The sequence below is a fragment of the Hoplias malabaricus genome, chromosome 17 (assembly GCF_029633855.1).
Source record: "Hoplias malabaricus isolate fHopMal1 chromosome 17, fHopMal1.hap1, whole genome shotgun sequence".
Taxonomy (NCBI): Eukaryota; Metazoa; Chordata; class Actinopteri; order Characiformes; family Erythrinidae; genus Hoplias; species Hoplias malabaricus.
This window is the reverse complement of record NC_089816.1, coordinates 18,789,379-18,815,500: the sequence shown is the minus strand read 5'-3', so window position 1 is coordinate 18,815,500 and position 26,122 is coordinate 18,789,379. Positions and strand designations below refer to the sequence as shown.

General features: G+C 48.4%; 1 protein-coding gene across 5 annotated transcripts in view; it reads right to left on the bottom strand.

Moving 5' to 3' along the window:
• Window positions 1-26,122, bottom strand: part of rapgef2b (Rap guanine nucleotide exchange factor 2b) — a 159,486-nt gene that overhangs the window by 26,927 nt on the left and 106,437 nt on the right. For 3 of the 5 annotated variants that reach the window (XM_066650085.1, XM_066650088.1, XM_066650087.1), the window contains exons 5-9: window positions 23,489-23,564; window positions 21,723-21,890; window positions 19,285-19,302; window positions 7,728-7,859; window positions 4,642-4,819 (exon numbers count right to left, since the gene is read on the bottom strand). In XM_066650085.1, the coding sequence (XP_066506182.1) occupies window positions 4,642-4,819; window positions 7,728-7,859; window positions 19,285-19,302; window positions 21,723-21,890; window positions 23,489-23,564 (572 nt within the window). Of the gene's footprint in view, window positions 1-4,641; window positions 4,820-7,727; window positions 7,860-14,865; window positions 15,124-19,284; window positions 19,303-21,722; window positions 21,891-23,488; window positions 23,565-26,122 lie in introns of those variants that run through there. The other 2 variants (XM_066650086.1, XM_066650090.1) reach the window with 2 other exon arrangements.

The window sequence follows — 26,122 nt, the reverse complement described above, 5'->3', positions numbered from 1 at the left end:
TTCTTCCACCCACTGACGTTCATGAGGTGACCGAGCTTAGTGCACCCCTTCCTGACTAAGCTCGCTTGCATGCTCGCTGAAGACAACAGTCCAGTCTGTAACAGTGGGTTATACAACAGCGGTTCCTCCCAGACCCACTCTCCTATGTTGCTGACCTCTCTGGATACTTTGAGGACATTGTTCCAGACTCGGAGAAGGGATCTGTAAAAAGGAGTCAGAGCAGACAGACTGACCTCGGCCAGTCTAATCCAGAACAGCTGAACGTCGTAACCCAGGTCTCCTGCCCGGTGCAGGATTTTATCAGCCACGTTCATCAGTCCATGGCAGATCACGCTGGTAGAGCAGTCTCTTTATTGATTGCAGTCGAAAAGCCTTCACTCAGCTCTGAATGTCCACCAGACCCTGTCCTCCTTTCTCCACTGGCAAAAACAGTACAGCCGCTTGAGTCCAGTGCTGGCCACTCCAAAAGAAATCAACAAATTTCCTCTGTATCTTTTCTACCAGTTCTGCAGGAGGATCTAAAACGATCAGCCTGTGCCACAGTGTGGAGACGGCCAAGTTGTTTACTACTAGCACTCTCCCCCTGTACGACAATCATGGTAACAGCCAGTTCCATTTAGATAATCAGGCAGACACCTTATCCAGCATACCCTCCCAGTTTTTCTGCTGAAATAAAACACTCCTAAAACCTTCAAACCTTTTCTTCCCGAGTTCAGCCCTCCCGGGAGGAACTTCTGAGTCAGCCCAGTGACCAATCAAATACCCCTCACATTTACCCCAGTTCACTTTAGCAGAGGAGGCCTCCTCATACACTCGCAGACTTCTCTTCACTACCTCTATGTCTGCTTGAGCCGAGACCAGAACTGTGACATCGTCTGCATAAGCAGACACGGAAACTCTTGACCCACAAAGATCTCGCGTTATCTGTACACCCTTCAGATCTCTTCTCAGTCTACAGAGCAAAGGTTCAATAACTAGACTGTACAGTTGACCTGACATTGGACAGCCCTGCCGTATACCCCTCTGTACCGGCACCTTCACGCTCAGAGCCCCACCAGCCTTCACCATAACAGATGCATCATTGTACAAAAGTTTCAGCCAAGATATGAATCTATCTCCGCATCCAAACGCTGCTAGAGTTTTAAAGAGATATCCGTGATCCACTCTGTCAAAGGCCTTCTCCTGATCTATAGACAAAATCCCCAGTCTCTCATCATTCATTAAGCTAAAATCAATTACATCTCTCATTAAAAACAAATTGTCCATAATTTTCCTTTCTGGCACACAGTACATTTGATCTTTATAAATCACTGACTATAGATAAAATTTTAGTCTGTTAGCCAAGCACTTTGACATTATTTTGTAGTCCAGGCACAGAAAGAGAAACAGGTCTCCAGTTTTTCAAAAGCCCAAGGAAGAAGGGACAGCACGGCTCTCCGGCAGCTGGTGGGGAGTAGACCAGTCTGTAGACATTCCTGGATCACTTCATAAAACTCCTGCCCCCAAACATGTCCAGAAACATTGATAGAACAGCGGAAGGTCTTTGAGAAGATCCTCTGCACTGACCACGTCACAATCTTTGGCCTCATAAAGCTCAGAATAAAACTCCACAGCCATGTTCCTCATCTCGGCAGGATCAACGTCACTGTTCCGTCAGCGCGCCTTAAAAAGACCATCTGCTTTTGTTGAACTGTATTTCTTTCCAAATTAAAAAAATAAGCAATGGGAGTGTCTATGTCTTTAATGGAACTAATCCTCGCCCGTATTAAGGCACCTTTAACCTGGTCTTGCCGGTAAGAGCCCAGTTCTTGTTTTTTTTCCACCAGCTGTCTGTGGAAGTCCACACCATTGTCCTGAGACATCAGTCTCTCCAGACTCTCAATGTCCTTCTGCAGTTTCTTCACAGCCATGCGGACAGACGATGCAGCATGAACAGAATTACACTGACAAAAAATTTCTTATCTGTGCTTTCCCTACATCCCACCACTGCCTCAAGTGTTCAAAACAACATTTCTGGGCTTTCCACTCGTCCCAAAACAACAAGAACGTCCCACAAAAAACTCTATCTTGCAATAATTTAACATTAAAATGCCAGTAATACTGTGCACGGATTGTGGATGCCCTACTAATCTCTACAGTGACCATGTGATGATCCGAGAACCCCACAGGAAACCAATCGAGCTCCACACATTCTAGAGTCCCTCACTTTTAACCATGTGTACTGCCTCACACCTTCATTCTTCTCCCTCCACACATCCACCAGCTCACATTTACTAAGCAAGTCAGTAAGTAGTTCACTAGAGGCTTTATGAGGTTCTTCTCCATTCCTGTCTATTGTGAACTGTGTAGTGCAGTTCCAGTCCCCTCCCATTACAACACAAGTACCAGCCTCATCGTAACCTGAAAGTGCATCCAGTAACTAAAAAAAACTCCAGCCGTTCAGAACCTTTATTCGGTGCATTGGCATTCACAAACAAAAAGGTGACCCCCTCAATTTCTGCTTTGATTAAAAGCATTCTGCCTTTCACCACCTCTGTACTTGATAAAATATTAACAGCCAGTGATTCAGAGAACAGAATAGACACCCCTGCACTCATATTAGTTCCATGGCTAAGTACATAATGTCCCTTCCACCACAAACCCCAATCAATTTCATTATCACTAGTCGAATGTGTCTCCTGCAAAAACATTACATTAATCTTTCTAACACTAATCATCTCAGAGAGCACCCCCAACTTGTTCCTGTCCCTACCACCGTTCATGTTTAAAGAACCCACCCTGAGCAGCTCCATAAAAAGAAAGATAAAAGAGGACACGCCCAGTAAGAGCACCAAAAGCAAAGGATACACCTTATGCAGTGTGTTCCTAATCATTTTTTCTTGGAGCTAGGACCTTTACCTCTCCGTATTCTTGTTAAATTTTTTTTCACTCGAAACCTCTTTTTTTCACTGAGAACGTCATACCCTACAGTCCTCTGAATACGTACGACCGAAGTGACAAACTTCTCTACATCAGGGAAAACAATCCTTGACTTCTACCACTCTACCAAACGTCTCATCCAAAAAAACATTAATCTCTTGAAGAGAATAAAGATCAGACTCTTTAGACTGAGACCCTAGGTCAGAAACACCAGAAAACACAGAGCAGGCATCCTCCTCCCCTACCGCCTCTCTATCAGCAACCACCTCTACTGCAGGAGGCACCACTGTGGCCTCCTCCATCATAGGTTCCTGTTCTACCCTCACCTCCATCCCTGAAGCCTCTTCCTGCACAGGTTCCAGTTCTACCCTCCCCTGTTCCTCACCTTCATCCATCCCTGTAACCTCCTCCTCCACCTGTTCCTTTCCTACCCTTACCCCCATCCCTGTTATCTTCTCTTGCACAGGTTCCCGCTATACCCTCCCCTGTTCCTCACCTTCATCCATCCCTGAGGTTTCCCTCTGCGCACTAGTCCCAGGCTCCTGAGATCCGTTCATTATTAGCTCTGTCTCAGTGTCACTGGCCCTTCGTCTGTCCAGGTTGCTCACCACCAGGTTGCTACCCTCCTCTGACGGAGATGTACTCGGGCCCGCTGTCTTATTTCCACCAGCCTTGTGTGGGCACGTTTGTCTTTTATGTCCGATATCCCCACACTCAAAACATCTCAGACTCCCTGTGGTAGCGTAAACCATTTACGACCTGCCCTCGTGACAAATTCAACGAAACATTCAACGTTGGTGCATTCAAAAACATAAACACCTGCCTACGGAACGACAGGACGTGTTTAAGAGCCTCAATTTTACACGCGAGTGGAATCATCTTAATCCCACTAGCTAGTTTACGGAGCTGGGAGAGCTTGCGCTCAATAACCGTATTCGGAAATAAACGGCAGGACGTTTGAAACCGTGACTTTCACCGTGGGCGCAACAAGCGGCGTCACCGCAAGAAACACTCCACTCACCCACACTCCACTTTCCACCAGTCAATTCACCAAACCCTAATCCACCAGGAAAATCACCATCACTTGGTTCATCCTCGACGCCGAAACAATGTTCTCACAACCGATCAGCTCCCCCACACCCACCAGAACCTCCACCCCTGAGGTTCCGGGTTCTGGCACACACCTGACCTCGTGACGGAGCGACAGAGAAGAAAATTAAAGATAGATTACAGCCCAGAAACCCTCTCACCACGCACCTCCACCTCAGAGAGAGAGAGAGATAAAGAGAGAGAGAGAGAGAGAGAGAGAGAGGGGTCCGGGGTGGATAACAGGAGTGGGGCAGACGAAGAAAGTGGGTCAGTTGGCACTCCTTCACTTGGCTGCTTTTTCTCCCTCCCTCCCTCCTTCCTTCTCTCTCTCTGTCTGTCTATCAGTCTGTCTCTGTCTCGGGTCCTGGTGCCTGAGTCTCTACCGGGGTGGGCGTGGGGGTGGGGGGTGAGGTGAAATGACTCTCGGCCAATCAATGTTTAATGTGTTCTGGAAGAACAGGGCTGGGGCCGGGGGCCAATGACTCAAAGAAAATAAGGGCTGGCTCTGAGTCGGCGTTGTTTGTATGAGTTAAATTTTAGTTTAAATTTAAGAATGTTCTGACGACAGAAGCGTGTCACACAAACCATCCAGGACTTTAGGGTGTTTTGTGTGTGTGTGTGTGTGTGTGTTACCAATGTCGTCGTCCGTGCGGTCCATGGGGTCTTTCTCGAGACAGTCTCGGACGATGTCTCGGCTCATGAGGGGGTCAGAGGCACGTTCGATATCTTCCTCGTCATCATCTTCCTCAGAGTCCACCGCCGTCTCAGGCAGGCCGCTGAGGTCCATGTCACCTGGCTCGCTCTCGGTGGCCTGCGGGTTACAACCAAAACATATCCCTGCGTCACTGAAAGACCCCTGAGTTAAAGCCGGAGAACGACAAACAAATCAAAACTAACCCTAACTTCTCATCATAACGTCCACACGTCTGGGACACGGACCCCCTCCTTACGAACAGGAGAGGAAGCATAAACAACAAGATATAAGGAGCGAGCTGAAGGCAGACCCCTGAGCAGAGCTCACACTCCTCAGCTTCACCTCGTGGAGAAGGAGCTCCACCTGATGCTGGAGAAAGTGCAAGACGCTCAGAGTGTGAGAAGATGGAGCTGGTGAAAAGGAAAAAAAATCCCAGACCTCACCAGCTTCACTGCAATCCATCACCCACCGTACTCTGACAACAAAGGAGCTCCGTAACCCGACCACTCCCAAACTCTCACCTGCCGGAGCTGCCTGGATCGAGAGCTGTTCTTCCCAGAAACGAGCCACACCGCCCTGGCCAAGTGTCTGCAGAAACCCACGCCCGGCCCCATCCTCTCGGCTCCTGCTCACAACTCTTATGCTTTACAGCCCCTTGTATCCAGCGCATGTCACTTCTCCTCAAACGACTTCTGAACCACTCGTCTAATATTCTGACACGGGTGCCAGTGGCCACTCAGAGTCCAGAGAGCACGAGGGGGTGGGGCAGGAGCAGGAGTGTCTCTGGGGAGAGAGTCAGGGAAGGACGGGGGAAGGGAAGCTGTGGAAGGTGGCAAAGTGAGACCACCACAAAACAGTGAGTCCATCACTCGATATCACTCAACCTCAGTTAGGAGACCCTCGTTAGGTGACGTCAGATACTGACCTTCTGGTGCTCGAGGTCAAGCGGAGGTTAACCCTTCACTTCCTTTAATCAGGACGTCATCCAGAGAGAACTCAACCCTCTCCGACACTGTGTCTTTACTCCACACCAGTCCACGCTGGAGCCCACACAACAAGCCGTGCTTTATTCCTCTCCCTACCGCAGAGGGGCCGAGGGGGCCCTGACCTTAAACAGCAGGTTTATCAGTAAATAATTCATAGTGAAATGATTATTCACTCAAAATCATATCCACACGCAGCGTCTGAGCGTCACTCTGCTCTTGACTGCGGCTCAAAGAAGGAGCTCCAGGTGAAGTGCTTTAGAGAAAAAGAACAGAGCTGTCTTTAAAAACACGGCCCTACCCGAGAGCAGCCTGAACACAAGAGTAAAGGTACACACAACACACACGGTGACAAAGCGTCACAACAAAACATCTCTACTGCTCTACCTCAACTCTACCGCACAACAACAATATCCCAGAGCTGTCGGACTGTCAGCAGGGTTCTTATGTGACCTGACTCACCTCGGCTCATAGTCAGAGCCCCTCCCTGAGCACCGTCTGCGCAGAGAAAGCAATCCCAGTTCACATGGTTTAATGGCTGCAGGGTGTTGTCAGAGTCCGAATAAAGACTGACCGTCAGGAGTGATATGAGTTAAGCTGCAGGACACTTTTTCCTTGAAAGCCTTGTGAATCTCATCCTCGCTGCGGAAGGAAGGCAGCACTGGGTGAGTGTGATCTGCGACGCTGGGAGGACGGCGCTGATGAGCGTGAAAGGAGCATTAATATTTCAGAGCGGCTATTCTTGGATCAATCAAAACAGGGGAAAAAAAAGCTGAGGGTGTGGGTGTAGAAAGGGCGGGAGTCTGAGGGTGTGGGTGTAGAAGGGACGGGGGACTGAGGGTGTGGGTGTAGAAGGGACGGGGGACTGAGGGTGTGGGTGTAGAAAGGGCAGGAGTCTGAGGGTGGGGGTGTAGAAAGGGCAGGAGTCTGAGGGTGGGGGTGATGAGCGTGAAAGGAGCATTAATATTTCAGAGCGGCTATTCTTGGATCAATCAAAACAGGGGAAAAAAAGCTGAGGGTGGAGGTGTAGAAGGGACAGGGGACTGAGGGTGGAGGTGTAGAAGGGACAGGGGACTGAGGGTGGAGGTGTAGAAGGGACAGGGGACTGAGGGTGGGGGTGTAGAAGGGACAGGGGACTGAGGGTGTGGGTGTAGAAAGGGCGGGAGTCTGAGGGTGTGGGTGTAGAAGGGACGGGGGACTGAGGGTGGGGGTGTAGAAGGGACGGGGGACTGAGGGTGGGGGTGTAGAAGGGACGGGGGACTGAGGGTGGGGGTGTAGAAAGGGCGGGAGTCTGAGGGTGTGGGTGTAGAAGGGACGGGGGACTGAGGGTGTGGGTGTAGAAGGGACGGGGGACTGAGGGTGTGGGTGTAGAAGGGGCGGGGGACTGAGGGTGGGGGTGTAGAAGGGGCGAGAGTCTGAGGGTGGGGGTGTAGAAAGGGCGGAGGTCTGAGGGTGGGGGTGTAGAAAGGGCGGAAGTCTGAGGGTGGGGGTGTAGAAAGGGCGGGGGTCTGCGCGTGGGGGTGTAGAAAGGGCGGGGGTCTGCGGGTGGGGGTGTAGAAAGGGCGGGGGTCTGACGGTGGGGGTGTAGAGAAAACAGAGGTCTGAGGGTGGGGGTGTAGAAGGGACGGGGGACTGAGGGTGGGGGTGTAGAAGGAGCGTGGGTCTGAGGGTGGAGGTGTAGAAGGGGCGTGGGTCTGAGGGTTGGGGTGTGGAAAGGGCGGGGGTCTGAGGGTTGGGGTGTAGAAAGGGCGGGGGTCTGAGGGTTGGGGTATAGAAGGGGCGGGGGTCTGAGGGTGGGGGTGTAGAAAGGGCGGTGGTCTGACAGTGGGGGTGTAGAAGGAGCAGGGGTCTGTGAATGGGGGTGTAGAAGGAGCGGGGGTCTGACAGTGGGGGTGTAGAAGGAGCGGGGGTCTGAGAGTGGGGGTGTAGAAGGAGCGGGGGTCTGACAGTGGGGCTGTAGAAGGGGCGGGGGTCTGAGGTTGGGGCTGTAGAAGGAGCGGTGAAAATAAGACAGAGCATGGATTAGGAGGTCGGACAGTTACCTGGTAGATGTCGGACAGGCTGCTGCTCCCGGAGTCGCTGGTGATGCTACATCCTGAGAGACTGGAGGAGACGTGCGTCACCTGAGGGTGGATCCCGTCCGACAGCTGCAGACGACTAAAATCAGCCGGGAGCTGGAGAGAGAGAGAAAAATAGAGACAGAGAGAGAGACCCAGCAGAGGTTTAATCATACTCAGTTCATTCGACACATCCGTCTCTTACACTGAGGTGTAGAGCAGCGTGGAGATGAGCAGTCTCCGCACCTGCACATCTCCACACCTGCGCACCTCAAGCCCCAGCAGCAGTGGACAGTGACCTGGACATTCCCATCTCACACCATCAGCCCCCAGAGAACCCAGCCCCCCCAACACCACCACCTCCACCACAGAGCTCCACTGCTGTCTATGGAACTCACCGTGTTAATGTGAAAATCATTCAGAAAACAGAGCGACTTTTCACAGAAAACCGCTTCAGGAGGAAAACATTCCAAAGAAAACAGCAGTAGACCCTCAACAAAAACAGGACTCACACTTTACTGTGTCCACTTCAGCCTTTATAATCAGCCCGACACAATCCAGCATGCCCCCACCCCCACTACAGCCCCCATTAGAGACCCTACTACATATTTACAAGAGAACTGAGACTGAGGGGCAGGAGAGGGGCTTTGACAACAGAGCTCAGATAAAACCTCAGAACCAATTTCAGCTAATCTTGGAAGAGTGCGCGTGCGTGCACACACACACACACACACACACGTGTCCATCACAGCTGCACAGAATCCTCAGCTGAGCGCATGCGTGTTGGAGACTCAGCTGAGCTTTCATATAAAATGCATCTGACCTAATTTCCTCCCTGAATCTGAACGTGTGGAACGCAGCCGTTGTCCTGAGAGATATGGAGATGCCCCTCTCGGCAGAAGAGGAGAAACAACCCTGGGGTCCGATCGGTACCTGACACAGATCGATCGATCTATCTATCTATCTATCTATCTATCTATCTATCTATCTATCTCTCTCTATCTCTCTCTGGTCTGTTCATCGGGCGGACATCTGCGCAGACAGGAATTTGTGATCTCAAAGATGTGCTGTCATGAAGTTTGTAGATATAAACGCAGAGACTGGATAAATCAAAGATGGTTTTACAGTAAACGTTGCAGACACCAAATGCGAATTGAGCCCCTTGATCTTCCAAAGATCAATACATCACCAGAAATGTGGGTCAGAGGTGCATCGCAGAAAGAGGCTCTGTATGGAACTGAAGAGCACCAGGGGCCGGTGGCGTTTCTGAAGTGCTTCAGTGAAAGTTTATTAAAAGAAACAAATAAAAAATATTCACCATTTTAACAACTCTCAGATACACACATTTCAGAGAGTTCACACGTCTGCAGCAGTCTGTCGCCGCACAACATCCATACTGCACTATTACAGCGAACAGCAGGGCACTGAAGGATGACTGGTGTCTGCCCCCTGCACTGTAGTTTTACACTGCTGGTGCATTGTAGGATGCACAGAATGTTTTCAGACACAAAATGGTGGAACCCCAAAACTGTGCACTACACAGAGAATAGGGAACAGTTTGGGACGGGGTGTCTGTTTCGAAAACAGTAAGTGTCTGAGATCTGAGATTCAGGGAATGGGTTTATTAAAGCTGTGTGTGTCCGGCTGTGTTCCCCGTCTCCCCGAGCCCCTCTGGGTCTTTCCTCACACTGCGCCGCCCTCACTGCCCCAAGGCTCTGACGTCACATTGGGGCACTTTGGTGAGTGTGCATTGGCCTCCAAATCACTGCCATCAGGCACAGACACACACCACTCACAACTACCACATGCCTCTCACACATCCCTCACACCTCTCACAGCCCACTCACATCTCTCACACACCCCTTACACAAACATCTCACACCTCACACATGCCCCTCACACCTTACACACACATCTCACATGCCCCTCACACCTCACACCCTTCACACCTCACATGCCCCTCATGCCATGCACACACACCTCTCACATGCCACTCACACACCCCTCATGTCACATACCCTTCACACCTCTCACATGCCTCTCACACCCCACACACACACCCCTCACTCCTCTCACACACATCTCACATGCCCCCACACCTCACTCACACACACATCTCACACCTCTCACACGCCCCTCATGCCACACGCACACACTTCAGCCCAGCACACACACCTCTCACATGCCCCCCACACACACTCCTCACACAGTTCAGCCCAGCACACACACACACACCTCTCACACCCCTCATACCTTACACACTTCAGCCCTGCACACACACCTCTCACATGCCCCTCACACACCTTACACACTTCAGCCCAGCACACACACACACACACACCTCTCACACCCCTTATACACCTCACACTACACACACTTCAGCCCAACACACACACCTCTCACATCACTCACACAGAGTGGTGCAGATTTTACTGTTCGGACGGAGCCGCTTTTTCTGCTACATATCACCCACAGAAAACACTCGAGCGCCATGACACATTACACACACACACATATATACAGATTCACACTATACACACATATAGATACACACTATACACACACATACAGATACACACTATACACACACACACCCCTCACAAAACCCTCACTCCTCTCACACACATCTCATATGCCCCCACACCTCACACACACCCCTCATGCCACGCACACACCTCTCACATGTGCCTCACACACCATACACACTTCAGCCTAGCACACACACACACACACCTCACACCCCTCATACACGTCACACACCCCTCACACCTTGCACACTTCAGCCCAGCACACACACCTCTCACACTTCAGCACACACACACACCACACACACTTCAGCCCAGCACACACACCTCTCACATCACTCACACAGAGTGGTGCAGATTTTACTGTTCGGATGGAGCCGCATTTTCTGCTACATATCACCCACAGAAAACACTTGAGCGCCATGACACACTACACGCACACATATACAGATTCACACTATACACACATATACACTATACACACACCCCTCACAAAACCCTCACTCCTCTCACACACATCTCACACCCTTCACACCTCTCACACACCCCTCATGCCACACACACCTCTCACATGCCCCTCACACACACTACACACTTCAGCCCAGCACACACACCTCTCACATCACTCACACAGAGGGGTGCAGATTTTACTGTTCGGACGGAGCCACTTTTTCTGCTACATATCACCCACAGAAAACACTCGAGCGCCATGACACACACATATACAGATTCACACTATACACACATATACAGAAACACACTATACACACACACACCCCTCACAAAACCCTCACTCCTCTCACACACATCTCACATGCCCCTACACTTCTCACACACATATCACACCCTTCACACCTCTCACACACCCCTCATGCCACGCACACACCTCTCACACGCCCCTCATGCCACGCACACACAGTTCAGCCCAGCACACACACCTCTCACATCACTCATACACCTCACACACCCCTCACACCTCACACACTTCAGCCCAGCACACACACTTCTCACATGCCCCTCACACACCTTACACACTTCAGCCCAGCACACACACACACACCTCTCACACCACACACACTTCAGCCCAGCACACACACCTCTCACATCACTCACACAGAGTGGTGCAGATTTTACTGTTCTGACGGAGCCGCTTTTTCTGCTACATATCACCCACAGAAAACACTCGAGCGCCATGACACATTACACACACACACATATATACAGATTCACACTATACACACATATAGATACACACTATACACACACATACAGATACACACTATACACATACACACACAGATACACACTATACACATGTACACACACACACACATACAGGTACACACTATACACACACATACAGATACAAACTATACACAAACACACTATACACACACATACATATACACATTACACACAAACACACACAGATACACACTACACACACACATACAGATACACATTACACAGAAACACATACACACACACACAGATACACACTATACACAAACACAGGATACACATCCATTCAACATCCATCCATCCATCCAAAATCAATCCAACATCCATGTTACATCCATCCAACAGCCGTCTTACATCCATCCAACCAACATCCATCTTACATCCATCTAAGATCCATCTTACATCCATCCAAGATTCATCCAAAATCCATCTTACATCAATCTTATATCCATCCAACATCCAATTTACATCCATCCAAAATCCATTCTATATCCATCCAACATCCAATTTACATCCATCCAAAATCCATTCTATATCCATCCAACATCCATCTTACATCCATCCAACATCCATCTTATATCCATCTTATTTCCATCAAACATCGTTCCAACATCCATCTTACATCCATCCAACATCCATCTTATATCCATCTTATTTCCACCAAACATCGTTCCAACATCCATCTTACATCCATCCAACATCCATCTTATATCCAACATCCATCTTACTTCCATCTAAAATCCAACATCCATCTTACATCCCTCCGACATCCATCTTACATCCATCTAGCATCCATCTAACATCTACCCACCATCCATCTTACATCTGTCCAACATCCATCCGACATCTGTCTGACATCCATCTTACATACATCCAACATCCATCAAACATCCAACATCCATCTTACATCCATATTACATCCAGCATCTACCTTACAGCCTTCCAAGATTCATCCAAAATCCATCTTACATCCATCCAACATCCATCGGACATCCAACTTGCATCCATCCAACCAACATCCGTCTTACATCCATCCAACATCCATCTAAGATCCATCCAACATCCATCTTACATCCATCCAAGATTCATCCAAAATCCATCTTACATCAATCTTATATCCATCCAACATCCAATTTACATCCATCCAAAATTCATTCTATATCCATCCAACATCCATCTTACTTCCACCTAACATCGTTCCAACATCCATCTTACATCCATCCAACATCCATCTTATATCCATCCAACATCCATCTAACATCCGTCCAACATCCATCTAACATCCATCTAACATCCATCTAACATCCGTCCAACATCCATCTAACATCCGTCCAACATCCATCTTACATTCATTCGACATCCATCTTGCATCCATCCAATATCCACCCAACATCCATCTTACATCCGTCCAACATCCATCTTACATCCATCTAGCATCTACCCACCATTCATCTTACATCCGTCCAACATCCATCCGACATCCATCTTACATCCAACATCCATCCGACATCCATCCAACATCCATCTTACATCCAACATCCATCCGACATCTGTCTGACATCCATCTTACATACATCCATCAAACATCCAACATCCATCCAACATCCGTATTACATCCAGCATCCACCTTACAGCCATCCAAGATTCATCCAAAATCCATCTTACATCCATCCAACATCCATCGGACATCCAACTTACATCCATCCAACCAACATCCAACATCCATCTAAGATCCATCCAACATCCATCTAACATTCATCTTACATCCATCCAAGATTCATCCAAAATCCATCTTACATCAATCTTATATACATCCAAGATTCATCCAAAATCCATCTTACATCAATCTTATATCCATCCAACATCCAATTTACATCCATCCAACATCCAATTTACTTCCATCCAAAATCCATTCTATATCCATCCAACATCCATCTTACATCTCTTACTTCCACCTAACATCGTTCCAACATCCATCCGACATCTGTCTGACATCCATCTTACATACATCCAACATCCATCAAACATCCAACATCCATCCGACATCCATCTAACATCCGTCCAACATCCATCTAACATCCGTCCAACATCCATCTTACATCCATCTAACATCCATCTAACATCCGTCCAACATCCATCTTACTTCCATCCAAACTCCATCTTACATTCATTCAACATCCATCTTGCATCCATCCAATATCCACCCAACATCCATCTTACATCCGTCTAACATCCATCCAGCATCCATCTAAAATCCAACATCCATCTTACATCCGTCCGACATCCATCTTACATCCATCCAGCATCCATCTAAAATCTACCCACCATCCATCTTACATCCGTCCGACATCCATCTTACATCCATCCAGCATCCATCTAACATCTACCCACCATCCATCTTACATCCGTCCAACATCCATCTTACATCCAACATCCATCTTGCATCCATCCAACATCTGTCTGACATCCATCTTACATCCATCCGACATCCGTATTACATCCAACATCCATTCAACACCCGTCTTACATCCATCCAAGATTCATCCAAAATCCATCTTACATCAATCTTATATCCATCCAACATCCAGTTTACATCCATCCAACATCCATCTTACATCCATCTTAGATTCATCCAAAATCCATCTTACATCAATCTTATATCCATCCAACATCCATCTTACATCCATTCAACATCCATCTTACATCCATTCAACAACCCAACATCCGTCCAACATCCATCTGACATCCGTCCGACATCCATCTTACATCCGTCCGAAATCCATCTTACATCCATCCAACATCCAACATCCATCCGACATCCGTCTTACATCCATCCAACATCCGTCTTACATCCATCCAACATCCATCTAAGATCCATCAAACATCCATCTCACATCCATACAATATCCATCCAACATCCATCTTACATCCATCCAGCATCCATCTAACATCAACCCAACATCCGTCCAACATCCATCTTACATCCGTCCGACATCCATCTTACATTCATCTTACATCCATCCAACATATATCTTACATCCATCTAACATCCATCCAAGCTCCATCTTACATCCATTCAACATCCATCTCACATCCATTCAACATCCATCTCACATCCATCCAGCATCCATCTCACATCCATCTTACATCCGTCCGACATCCGTCCAACATCCATCAACCATCCGACATCCATCTTACATCCGTCTGACATCCATCCAACATCCATTGCTCTATCTCTCCTCATAAACCCTCCCTGAATTCTTCCCTACACCGATCCCTCTTTCTCTCTGTGGGTGAAGTGATGAAGGGTAAAATGGTGAAGGGTGAAGTGGAGAAGGGTGGAGGCTGATACTCACAGGGCTTTTCTCCACCTGACTCGAGACTCCATGGCTGCCGCCGCTTGCTAATGGCTTCATAATAACGGCGCAGGAAGGAGCTGAAGATTTAGCATCCTGCTACAAACGGCTAATCACTTCAACCACGGCTTCTCCACCCGCCACCCTCCCTCCAGACCTCCACAAGCTCTCTCCCTTGCTCCCTCTCTCTGTCTCTACCTCACTCCCTCTCTCCGCAGACGCTCCAGCGCTCAGACCCTCTCCCTATCCTCCAGCGCATCCATCCTTCCCCCGCTGCCAGGAGACGAAGAGGAGGAGGATAAGAAAGAGAGGAAAGAGGAAAATAAATCAGAGAGGAGGGAGAGAGGCCACTGGGGGTAATTGGGTAAATCTCCTCCTCCAATGAGAGGAGAGAGGGGGGTGGGAGGAAGGGAAAAAGAGAAGAGGAAAAGAGGAGGAGGAAAAAACAAAAATGGCTGACGACACTTTCTCTCACCCACTTTTCATTTATTTATTTATTTATTTACTCCACCAATCCTCTCTCTCCATCCAGCTTACACTCTGTCTCTCTCTCACTCTCTCTCTCTCTCACACACACACACACACACACACGTAATGCTTCGTTACGCACCATTTACATTGGGCCAGAACAGAGAAACCACTTCGCATTGTTAAAACGGGCTAAGGAGGGAGCATGCGCGCGCATGCGTGTGTGTTTATGTGTGTGTGTGTGTGTGAGAGAGAGAAAGAGAGAGAGAGAAAAAAGACTGAGAACATACTTTATTTAGAGAATACAGTGTGTATTTAGAGAAAAAGGATAAATCTCCCCCTGCTTACTATCCTCCATATATATATGAGCAGACAGGGAGAGACAGAGACAGAGAGAGAAAGAGAGAAAAAGGGGGGTGGGGATGCAGAAGGGGATGGACAATATGAGAAGAGAACAAGATATGTCATAGGGTTGAAGGATGGCGATGGACAGAGAATTTGAGAAGAGAGAGGGAGGGATAGAGAGAGAGGGAGTGAGAGAGAGTGAAGGATGAGTGCGGCTAGCCCTGTGAGAGTAATGTCATTATCACGCTCCTCACCGCACACCACCAGAGCTGCAGGCTGTTGGCATGGCAACCACGTAGGAACCATTTCCTGCTCGGACTGGGGGGAGGGGTTGAGAGAGACACACACACACACACAATATATATATATATATAGAGAGAGAGAGGGAGAGAGAGTTTGAGAGAGAAAGAGACAGAGAGAGACAGGTGGGAAGACAGAAGCTGCTGTACAGAATGTAATGGTTGCTATGACAATGCTGCATACGCATCTCCCACAGCACCCACCCCTCCCCCCACAAAAACACACACACACAAACCAGCACAGCCTCCAGACGTCCCACAACACCCCCCGTCCATGATGACATAGGAAGCCCACCCCAAAAAACAACACACACACTTATACCCATCTGCCACCACTGAAATATTCACTTAGGGATAATTTCATACATATTTTGAAAACCTTTTTATGTCGCTACATTGAAATTAAAATACTCAGAACAATCTCCCTGCAAACTATATTTATATCTGTTTGTAGATAATTCATTACATGTAAATTACATTCTCCTGATTCCCACAAACGGTTGGGACCATTCAGTGAATAAATTAAACCTGTGCTCGTTCACTGCCAGCTGCTTGGTGAAGCAGTTCAGTCCAGCGCTGCCTGTACACCACACACACACACACAGGACCTGAGAGATGATCAGGTGTGTGTCCTGCGCGGAGTCACAGTGGATTCATCTGACTGGGGTCATCATTAGGTGAGCTATGAATGTCTAGGGCATTTGATTCTCAAAGGTTTTAGACCAAGTACCATCCGTCATCAAACCAAAAGTACCACTTATGAGTCTTACCTCAGAAATATGTGCCTCTTCTACACACTTTCTTCTTTCTTCAGCATTTTCTTCTACACACTGTCACATGTACAGAGTATTTCTCAGTATGTCTTGGTGTCGGCTTGTTTTTCTCGTTTCTGTTGTGCTCTTAAAGTCCAAATTGCTCACGTCTCTCTAGTGTTTACTTTTACAAAGTAAGCAACTGAAACTGGGTTTTCTTTACATGGATTTCTCAAAAAACAGGATCCATCCCCCACCCTCTGTTCCCTTACAGACGTAATCAACTGCGGTGTATGCACAGCACACTGTGTTTTTAATGAATAATTAATGGGGAATAATTATGAAAACTTTGAAACAATTTTGACGTCATTTAGTGCACCACCTCAAGCTGCTTCAGTGCCACGCGCAGTTTGAGAGCCACTGATCTAGGGTTTTTTGTGTGTATGTGGTGTGTGTGTGTGTGTGTTTTGGTTGTGTATGTGGTGTGTGTGTGTGTTTTGGTTGTGTATGTGGTGTGTGTGTGTGTGTGTGTGTTTTGGTTGTGTATGTGGCGTGTGTGTTTTGGTTGTGTATGTGGCGTGTGTGTGTTTTGGTTGTGTATGTGGCGTGTGTGTGTTTTGGTTGTGTATGTGGCGTGTGTGTGTTTTGGTTGTGTATGTGGCGTGTGTGTTTTTTGGTTGTGTATGTGGTGTGTGTGTGTTTGTGTGTTTTGGTTGTGTATTGTGTAAATCCTTTAAAGCTAGACCTCAGAGAGGAGTTCTAAAAATTAGACCCTTCACAAAAACACCTGACACATCTGTCTCTCTCACATCTGTGTCAGTTTGAGAGCCACTGATCTAGGGTTTTTTGTATGTGTGTGTGTTTTGGTTGTGTATGTGGTGTGTGTGTGTGTGTGTGTGTGTGTGTTTTTTTTGGTCGTGTATGTGGTGTGTGTGTGTGTGTTTTGGTTGTGTATGTGGCGTGTGTGTTTGTTGGTTGTGTATGTGGCATGTGTGTTTTTTGGTTGTGTATGTGGTGTGTGTTTGTGTGTTTTGGTTGTGTATTGTGTAAATCCTTTAAAGCCAGACCTCAGAGAGGAGTTCTAAAAAATAGACCCTTCACAAGAACACCTGACACATCTGTCTCTCTCTCTCGCACATACACATACACACAAACACTCACTTGTGCGTACACACGGAACATACCAGCTCCTGCTCCGCTTAGACCAGGGGTCGGCAACTTGTGGCTCCAGAGCCGCATGCGGCTCTTTGATCCCTCTGATGCGGCTCAGCTTTTGAAAATAATTAATGAGTATTTAATTAAAATGTATTTTATTTTGGTTCGTTCATTTTCAAAACGTAATTCTATAAAATTATGGCGATCTTGTAACATCTAAAATATTTTAATATTTAATATTTAAAATATTTGTGCCGCTTTTAATACACGTCACAACTTCCAATGTGCGACACCTGCCAGTGTGCGGTTTCTTGAGCTTTTTGACAGCTGACTGCACAACGCCAGTAAAAGGATGACTGCACGCAGAGAGAGGACAGCATTTTTTTTTTTTTTTTTTTTTTTTTTTTTTGCTGGCAGTGGATATTTTAAATTAAAATTTTAAATATTTTAAATTTCCATTAACTACAAGGACTCAAATAGACATTGAGTATTTTACTTAACCGTCAACACAACGTCTTTTTTTTTTGGAGTTAAATTTGTTTTTTTTTTTCATTAATACAGGGACTCAAATAGACATTGAGTATTTTACTTAACCGTCAACCCAACATCTTTTTTTCGGAGATAAAAATGTTTTGTTGCATGCAGAAATGTTATTTCATTTTCTCTGCAGTCGTTCATTGATTTCATAAATGTAAAACAGTATAGTTTGTTTATACATAGCACAAAGGCAAAAAACCCTGTTATGCGCAGTGTTATTTCATTTAAAATTTCAAAAGGTTTTTGTGGCTCCCAGTGTTTTCTTTACTGTGTGAAATGGGTCCAAATGGCTCTTTGAGTGGTAAAGGTTGCCGACCCCTGGCTTAGACGGTTCAGACGGAGCCGGCCGCAGGAACCGAGAGTCAGAGTCAACTCCAGAAACCGAGTCACGAATCACTGACCGTCAGCAGGCGCTGTGTTCACACCTGCCGCCCCCTGGTGTCTGATTGCAGGAAATGCAGATGTTTACAGTCCACATTAAAGAGACCATCAGCACTTCATCAGTGGAACGTCCACCATAAAACAGTAATATTAGCCACGTGTGTGTGTGTGTGTGTCTGCTTTATCTCACTTGGCGATCAGCTCAGCCACACACTGTACCACAGCCACATCTCAAAGGGAGGAGGACATGTCCATCACTCTGTCATCCCCCAGTTACTGCCTCCCGCTGCTCACCTGCCCCCACCACCCACTCCCACCATAATGCCACCTACCTCACTGCAGCTTAGTTCCATTACCACAGATTACAATTAGAATCATCACAACCTCCACAAGAGACACAAACACACAAAAAAGAAACAAACACATGCACACACACAAAAACAAACAAACACACACACAGGAACAGCGAATAATTACAATACCTGAGGTTTAACGCATTCCTGGGGAGGGGCCGAAGTAAGACGAAAGCAGAGGAGAGAAGCAGAGAAGATGACGATTATAAAAAGCACTGAGAGTACACACACACACACACTCGTGCTGAGCTAGGGCAGCTGAAAAGCACTTTGCAAGTCATACTACGGAAGGAAAAGAGGGACACATTCTTCATAAAATATCAGCTACCTCCAATAGAGCGGTCTTCAGGGGCAAGAGAGGGTACACGCATGCGCACACATGCAAACACAAAAAAAATGCATGCACACGCACCCACACATGCACATACACACTCACGCAACCACACACTGAAACACACACATGTGCAGACACATGCGCACATATTCACACAGACACATACACGCTCAAACACACACACACACAGTAACACGAACACATCAGCATTCCGCAGAACAAGACTAAATCAATGTAAACAGCAGGAGGCGCTGTGTAGCGAGACCCTGAGTTCATTATGAGACTGAACGTCTTGGTCCGGTTCCAGCCCCGGGGCCCGAGGGCCACTCACCACTGCACTGCGGGGTCCTAGAGAGCGCACAGACCCCGGGCCTCAGAGCCCACTCCACACGGTCACTGTGCTCTGCCAGACCCATTCCCCCTGACCTCGGCAGAGCCTCCTGCTCATTATGGAGGTTTTTTTTTTTTTACTGAGGGCTACACGTGATCTTTGTTTGGGAACATGACCACGTGCCTCCTCTCTTCCCACAGACGCTCCAGCGCCTGAGCGCTCCGGGACACGACCGCACCGAGGTCGTGGGAAAATTCTGTCGTCTCTGCGTCCGACTCTGGCCTGAGGCGGAAGAACACGGAGCGGAGCGTTTTCCTGTTCATGGGAGCGGATTATTACCAAACAAGCGAGGGAACTCTGACGGTTATCCTTTGGCAATAGGAGGAATGTCAGGAATGGAGGAGCGCAGGACTTGGAAGGAGGGGGATGAAAGGAAAAGGGGAATGTGTCTATGTGAGATCTCATTCTGAATGTGTGCAGTGGGAGAAACAGAACCCTCAGCCCTCCACCTTCAGCGGAACACACCCCCCAAACAGAAACAACATAAAACAAACACAAACAACACACACAGAAACAACACAAACACAAACAACATAAAACAAGCACAAACACAACACAAAGAGGAGAAGATCACAATGGGAGAATAGCTGAAGGACCAGAGCGGAGAAGAGTTTTAAATTACATTCTGTAAACATCTCAAACATGACCCTAGTCAGAGCTGGTCTGGTCACGTCTCAATTAACAATTCATTCATCTTCGTTAAGCTCGTCATCCTGATCAAGGTTGTGGTAGTAATGAACATGCATTTGAGAGGACACCCATGCAGACAAAGGAGAGTACACCACACTCTTCACAGAGCGAGACTAAAAGACCCTGTGACAGCGCCCTCCAGAGGCTTTATTTAATGACAGAAGCTGAAAGAACAGATTCAAAAGTTGTCTCTGAACTCTATTCTGTAAAAATAAACACAGTTAGAATCTGACTGCGACTCACTCCAAAAAAGTCTAAATCTCCTCTTCATGACGACCACAGGAAACAGATCTGGACACAGGACGCTCATGCTCTACGAAGACACACTGCTGGAGCAGAATGAGGCCTGCATCTTTCTGCCGTAACAACCATGGACCCACCTCCACACTGATGATGGCATTTCTTTTTGCTGTGGTGGACTGCGCAGTGACAGTGGTTTTCTGAAATCCTCCTCTGTGTTTTTGTATTAATCACAGTGTTATAAGGGTTTCTCGTGCAGAGCCGTCTTGGGGCTGGAAGGTCCAGCTCATTCAGCACTGGTATCCGGCCTACTCTATTTATCCCTTTGATATTCTCCTATTTATAGCGGACTCTCCTTAACTAGAATTGTCCATAAATTCTTTGTTCTGATTTCACCTCCGTCACCTCCTTTTTTGGAGTGAGTCATATTGTGTTTATATTTACAGAGTACAGTCCAGTTCAGACAACATCTGTCATTTAATAAATCTTCAGGAGAATTAAAACAGACCAGACTCCGGCTTTCCCAACTTTTCTGAAGAAAATGCCAGGGTCAGGACTCAGCGGCAAAGAACAAACTTTACGGCTCAGACAAGACAGCACTGATTTCACTGATTATAACAAATAACAGCTACAACATGCAGCACATCAGCAAACACACGACGTACAGCAGACCCTCATCATGAAGAGGACATCTGACTGCATCAGGAGCAGAGGAACATTACAGAGCCAGTTTAATGACATCACACGTTTCACACATCACCAAAGGATGTCCTTAAGCTACACACACCAGCGAACCACAGCAGGATGAAGCAGGGAGTCAGAGACAGGGATGGAGACGAAGATGGAGACAGATGCAGAAATGGAGACTGAGGTGGAGATGGAGAGAGAGAGACGGAGAAAGCTGGGACTGACCGTGTGGTATCCGCGGGCTACGGGGGGCTTGCCGGAGGGGAACTGCTCCACTGTATCGATGATGGTCTGTCTCTCGCCTTTCTGGTTGATCTTGCGGAACCTCCGGCGGGACTGTCTGTGCGATGCCTGGCGCTGGAAATACTCCTCATTCTCGTCCATATAGTCCACCTGCCGATGGAGGAGAGAGAGAGCAGTGATTCTCTACCTCTCTCGCTCTTTCTCTCTCTGACCCTCCCTCTCTGTGTCCCCCTCTCCTCTCCCTCCCACCCCCTTCTCTCTGGCACTGCGTAAAAATAGCAGTGGGTGTGTGAGGCTGTCTGTACAGCGTGCAAGTTTGTGTGTGTGTGTGTGTGTGTGTGAGTGTGTGTGTGTGTGTGGAGCCTCAAATGCCTACGTCAAACAGAAGAACAGAGCAAACGGAGGCGAGGGAAAGGAGGGTGCTCTGTGCAGCAGAACACACTGAAGACTCTGGGCCTCTCTCCTGAACTGAGGGCGACTGGACACACTGGGGTCATCATAGTGACAGGAGACAGTGTCCAAGGCATGTGAGGACAGCTGATCTGATGCTCGCATCTTAATTTTCCAAATAAATATATTTTATTGAAAAATGCACTAAGAGTAAAGAACAATAACAAAACACTCAGGAACCCTCCCAAACACAGTAGAATTTCATAAGAGAAATGTGTTGAGTTTTACCTTTGCCTTCACTACATCAGTGTGTTTGTTTGTGTGTGTGTGTGTGTGTGTGTGTGTGTGTGTGTGGTGTTTAAATTCACCAGCCGGAGAACAATACACTCAGTAATCGATTAATCGACTAATCGAGCAACTGAGACTCCCCTCTAGCGCCGCCATCCACCTGCTTCCACTTCTTCAATCCGTTCCATAATGAAATCCAGTAAGACCTTACGCTGCCCCTTGCTATTCTTGGAGAGTACTGCAGTTTGCCATAATACCTCCAATTATCCCACATTATGATATTTTAAATGAAATTTCCTTCACTCTTTTTCCGTAATCCGCCCTCTCCCCTAAAACCCAGTGAGCAGGAGCCTCCCATATCAGAGCTTCCTCATGATTCTAGATCTAACAAGAGGCAGATGATGTTACAACAACACGAGGGAATGTGATTAAGACGACTCCATCTCTCCACTCTCTCTCATACACACTCTTTCTCTCCCTCTCTTCTTTCACTGCAGCCTCACATTTCACACCCCCTCTGCCTTTGGGATTACACATCAAACCTCTCGCTGCCTCGCCATCCGCTGCTATGGCAACTGCCGGTGAGCACAGAGTGCTGGGAATATATAGGAGCTGAGCGAGAGTGCGCAAGTGCAGTGTCCATATCCTGCCTCACTCCGTAATTACAGGGCCACAACAGCCAGGAATAAACAACAGCGACTGCAGCTGACACAAACCAGGGACATTGGCTCCAGGAGCCCTCCCAGCATTCCCCATCAGCCCACCCTCCATGAGAGGCAGAAGTGCATGGACACAACCAGCGGCTGAGCTCCAGGAGGTGATACTCACACTCCTCTAAAAAATTCTAATCTGTATGAGCTGAGGCTCTACTCCCTCGTCCTGGTATTAAAGTGTCCTTAGCGCCGCTGAACTCAGGCATGGCTCCGTCTCCAAACGGAGAGAGACCCGGAAACTACAGTTGAGTGAAATCACGATACATTTCAGCAAGCCACACCTTCTTACACCGTCTCACAATCCAAGGTTTAATGAAGCATGAGGTTAAAAAAAAAGAATCACATCAGGAAACTCACCACAATCATCTCCGACGGCTCCAGGACGATGCACTCGCATCCGCGTCGCAAACTTCCCGCAGAGCGCTTCCCGAAACTAGGAGAGAAAATCCAAACAGTATGTTACTATACACACCTGAGCATTACCCTTCACACACACACACACACACACTAGTCCCAATCTGAGCTGTTAGATTCCACTGGGAGGACCTCAATCCCAAGACTGGAAAAGTCCAGCAGCTTACTTCACGGAGCTCATGAATGGAGCATAGTGCCAGTCAGAGAGTGTGTGTGTGTGTGTGTGTGAGTGTGAGTGAGAGAGAGAGAGAGAGAGAGAGAGAGGTTCTACAGAAAACACACAGGAAAACCCACAAATGGAAACAGGGTGGGAGAAACACAAATATATAAATAGACACATACACTAACACATTTGACCTAGTCCTCTGAACTTGTGAGTGAGTATATACAGTGTGTGTGTGTGTGTGTGTGTTTGTGTGACAGAGAGTGTGTAAAGAAACACATTTACTCCAAATTATTATTTACTAATGTGAGAAGTGAGTCCCCAAAGTGTCAGTAAAACAAATCCTGAGTTCAGCTGCAGTGGACACTGTGCACTTTGTCACTGTCCTCTTTTGTTCGTTCTTTGATAAAGCTGCTGCTGAAGCACTTTTCCTTTACAGCAATGAGCTGACCACTAGCACAAAGTCAAGTACTCACTCTCTCACACACACATCACACATATCCATGTACACACAAACACACACGCAGATACACAGCTATACATAAACACACAGACACAGCTACACATACAGCTACATACACACACACACACACACACACACAAACACACGTATGTTCCCTCTCTCACCTCCACTGTCCCCTCTCTCAAATCCACTGTCCCCTCTCTCAGCTCCACTGTCCCCTCACTGCCCCTCTCTCAGCTCCACTGTCCCCTCACTGTCCACTCTCTCAGCTCCACTGTCCCCTCACTGTCCACTCTCTCAGCTCCACTGTCCTCTCAATGTCCACTCTCTCAGCTAAACTGTTCCCTCACTGTCCACTCTCTCAGCTCCACTATCCCCTCACTGTCCACTCTCTCAGCTAAACTGTCCCCTCTCTCACCTGCACCGTCCCCTCACTGCCCCCTCTCTCACCTGCACTGTCCACTCTCTCAGCTCCACTGTCCCCTCTCTCACCTGCACCGTCCCCTCACTGTCCCCTCACTGTCCACTCTCTCAGCTCCACTGTCCCCTCTCTCACCTGCACTGTCCCCTCACTGCCCTGTCTCTCAGCTCCACTGTCCCCTCACTGACCCCTCTCTCAGCTCCACTGCCCCCTCTCTCACCTGCACTGTCCCCTCACTGTCCACTCTCTCAGCTCCACCGTCCCCTCACTATTCCCTCTCTCAGCTCCACTGTCCCCTCACTGCCCTGTCTCTCAGCTCCACTGTCCCCTCACTGTCCACTCTCTCAGCTCCACTGTCCCCTCTCTCAGCTAAACTGTTCCCTCACTGTCCACTCTCTCAGCTCCGCTGTCCCCTCACTGTCCACTCTTTCAGCTAAACTGTCCCCTCTCTCTGCTCCACTGTCCCCTCTCTGTCCCCTCTCTCAGCTCCTCTGTCCCCTCTCTCAGCTCCACTGTCCCCTCACTGCCCTGTCTCTCAGCTCCACTATCCCCTCACTGTTCCCTCTCTCAGCTCCACTGTCCCCTCACTGACCCCTCTCTCAGCTCCACTGCCCCCTCTCTCACCTGCACTGTCCCCTCACTGTCCCCTCTCTCACCTGCACTGTCCCCTCACTGTCCCCTCTCTCAGCTCCACTGTCCCCTCACTGTCCACTCTCTCAGCTGAACTGTCCCCTCACTGACCCCTCTCTCAGCTCCACTGGCTCCTCACTGTCCGCTCTCTCACCTCCACTGTCCCCTCTCTCACCTGCACTGTCCCCTCACTGCCCCCTCTCTCAGCTCCACTGTCCCCTCACTCACCTCCACGGTCCCCTCACTGCCCTGTCTCTCAGCTCCACTGTCCCCTCACTGCCCTGTCTCTCAGCTCCACTGTCCCCTCACTGCTCCCTCTCTCAGCTCCACTGTCCGCTCACTGACCCCTCTCTCAGCTCCACTGTCCACTCACTGTCCCCACTCTCAGCTCCACTGGCCCCTCACCGTCCCCTCTCTCACCTCCAATGTCCCCTCACTGCCACCCCTCTCAGCTTCACTGTCCCCTCACTGTCCCCACTCTCAGCTCCACTGTCCCCTCAATGTCCTCTCTCTCTCAGCTCCACCGTTCCCTCTCTCACCTCCACTGTCCCCTCACTGTCCACTCTCTGAGCTCCACTGTCGCCTCTATCAGCTCCACTGTCCCCTCTCTCACCTGCACTTTCCCTTCACTGTCCACTCTCTCAGCTCCACTGTCCCCTCACTGCCCCCTCCCTCAGCTCCACTGTCCCCTCACCGACCCCTCCCTCAGCTCCACTATCCGCTCACTGTCCCATTTCTCAGCTCCACTGTCCCCTCTATCAGCTCCGCTGTCCCCTCACTGTCCCATCTCACAGCTCCACTGTCCCCTCTCACCTGCACTGTCCCTTCACTGTCCACTCTCTCAGCTCCACTGTCCCCTCACTGCCCCCTCTCTCAGCTCCTCTGTCCCCTCACTGCCCA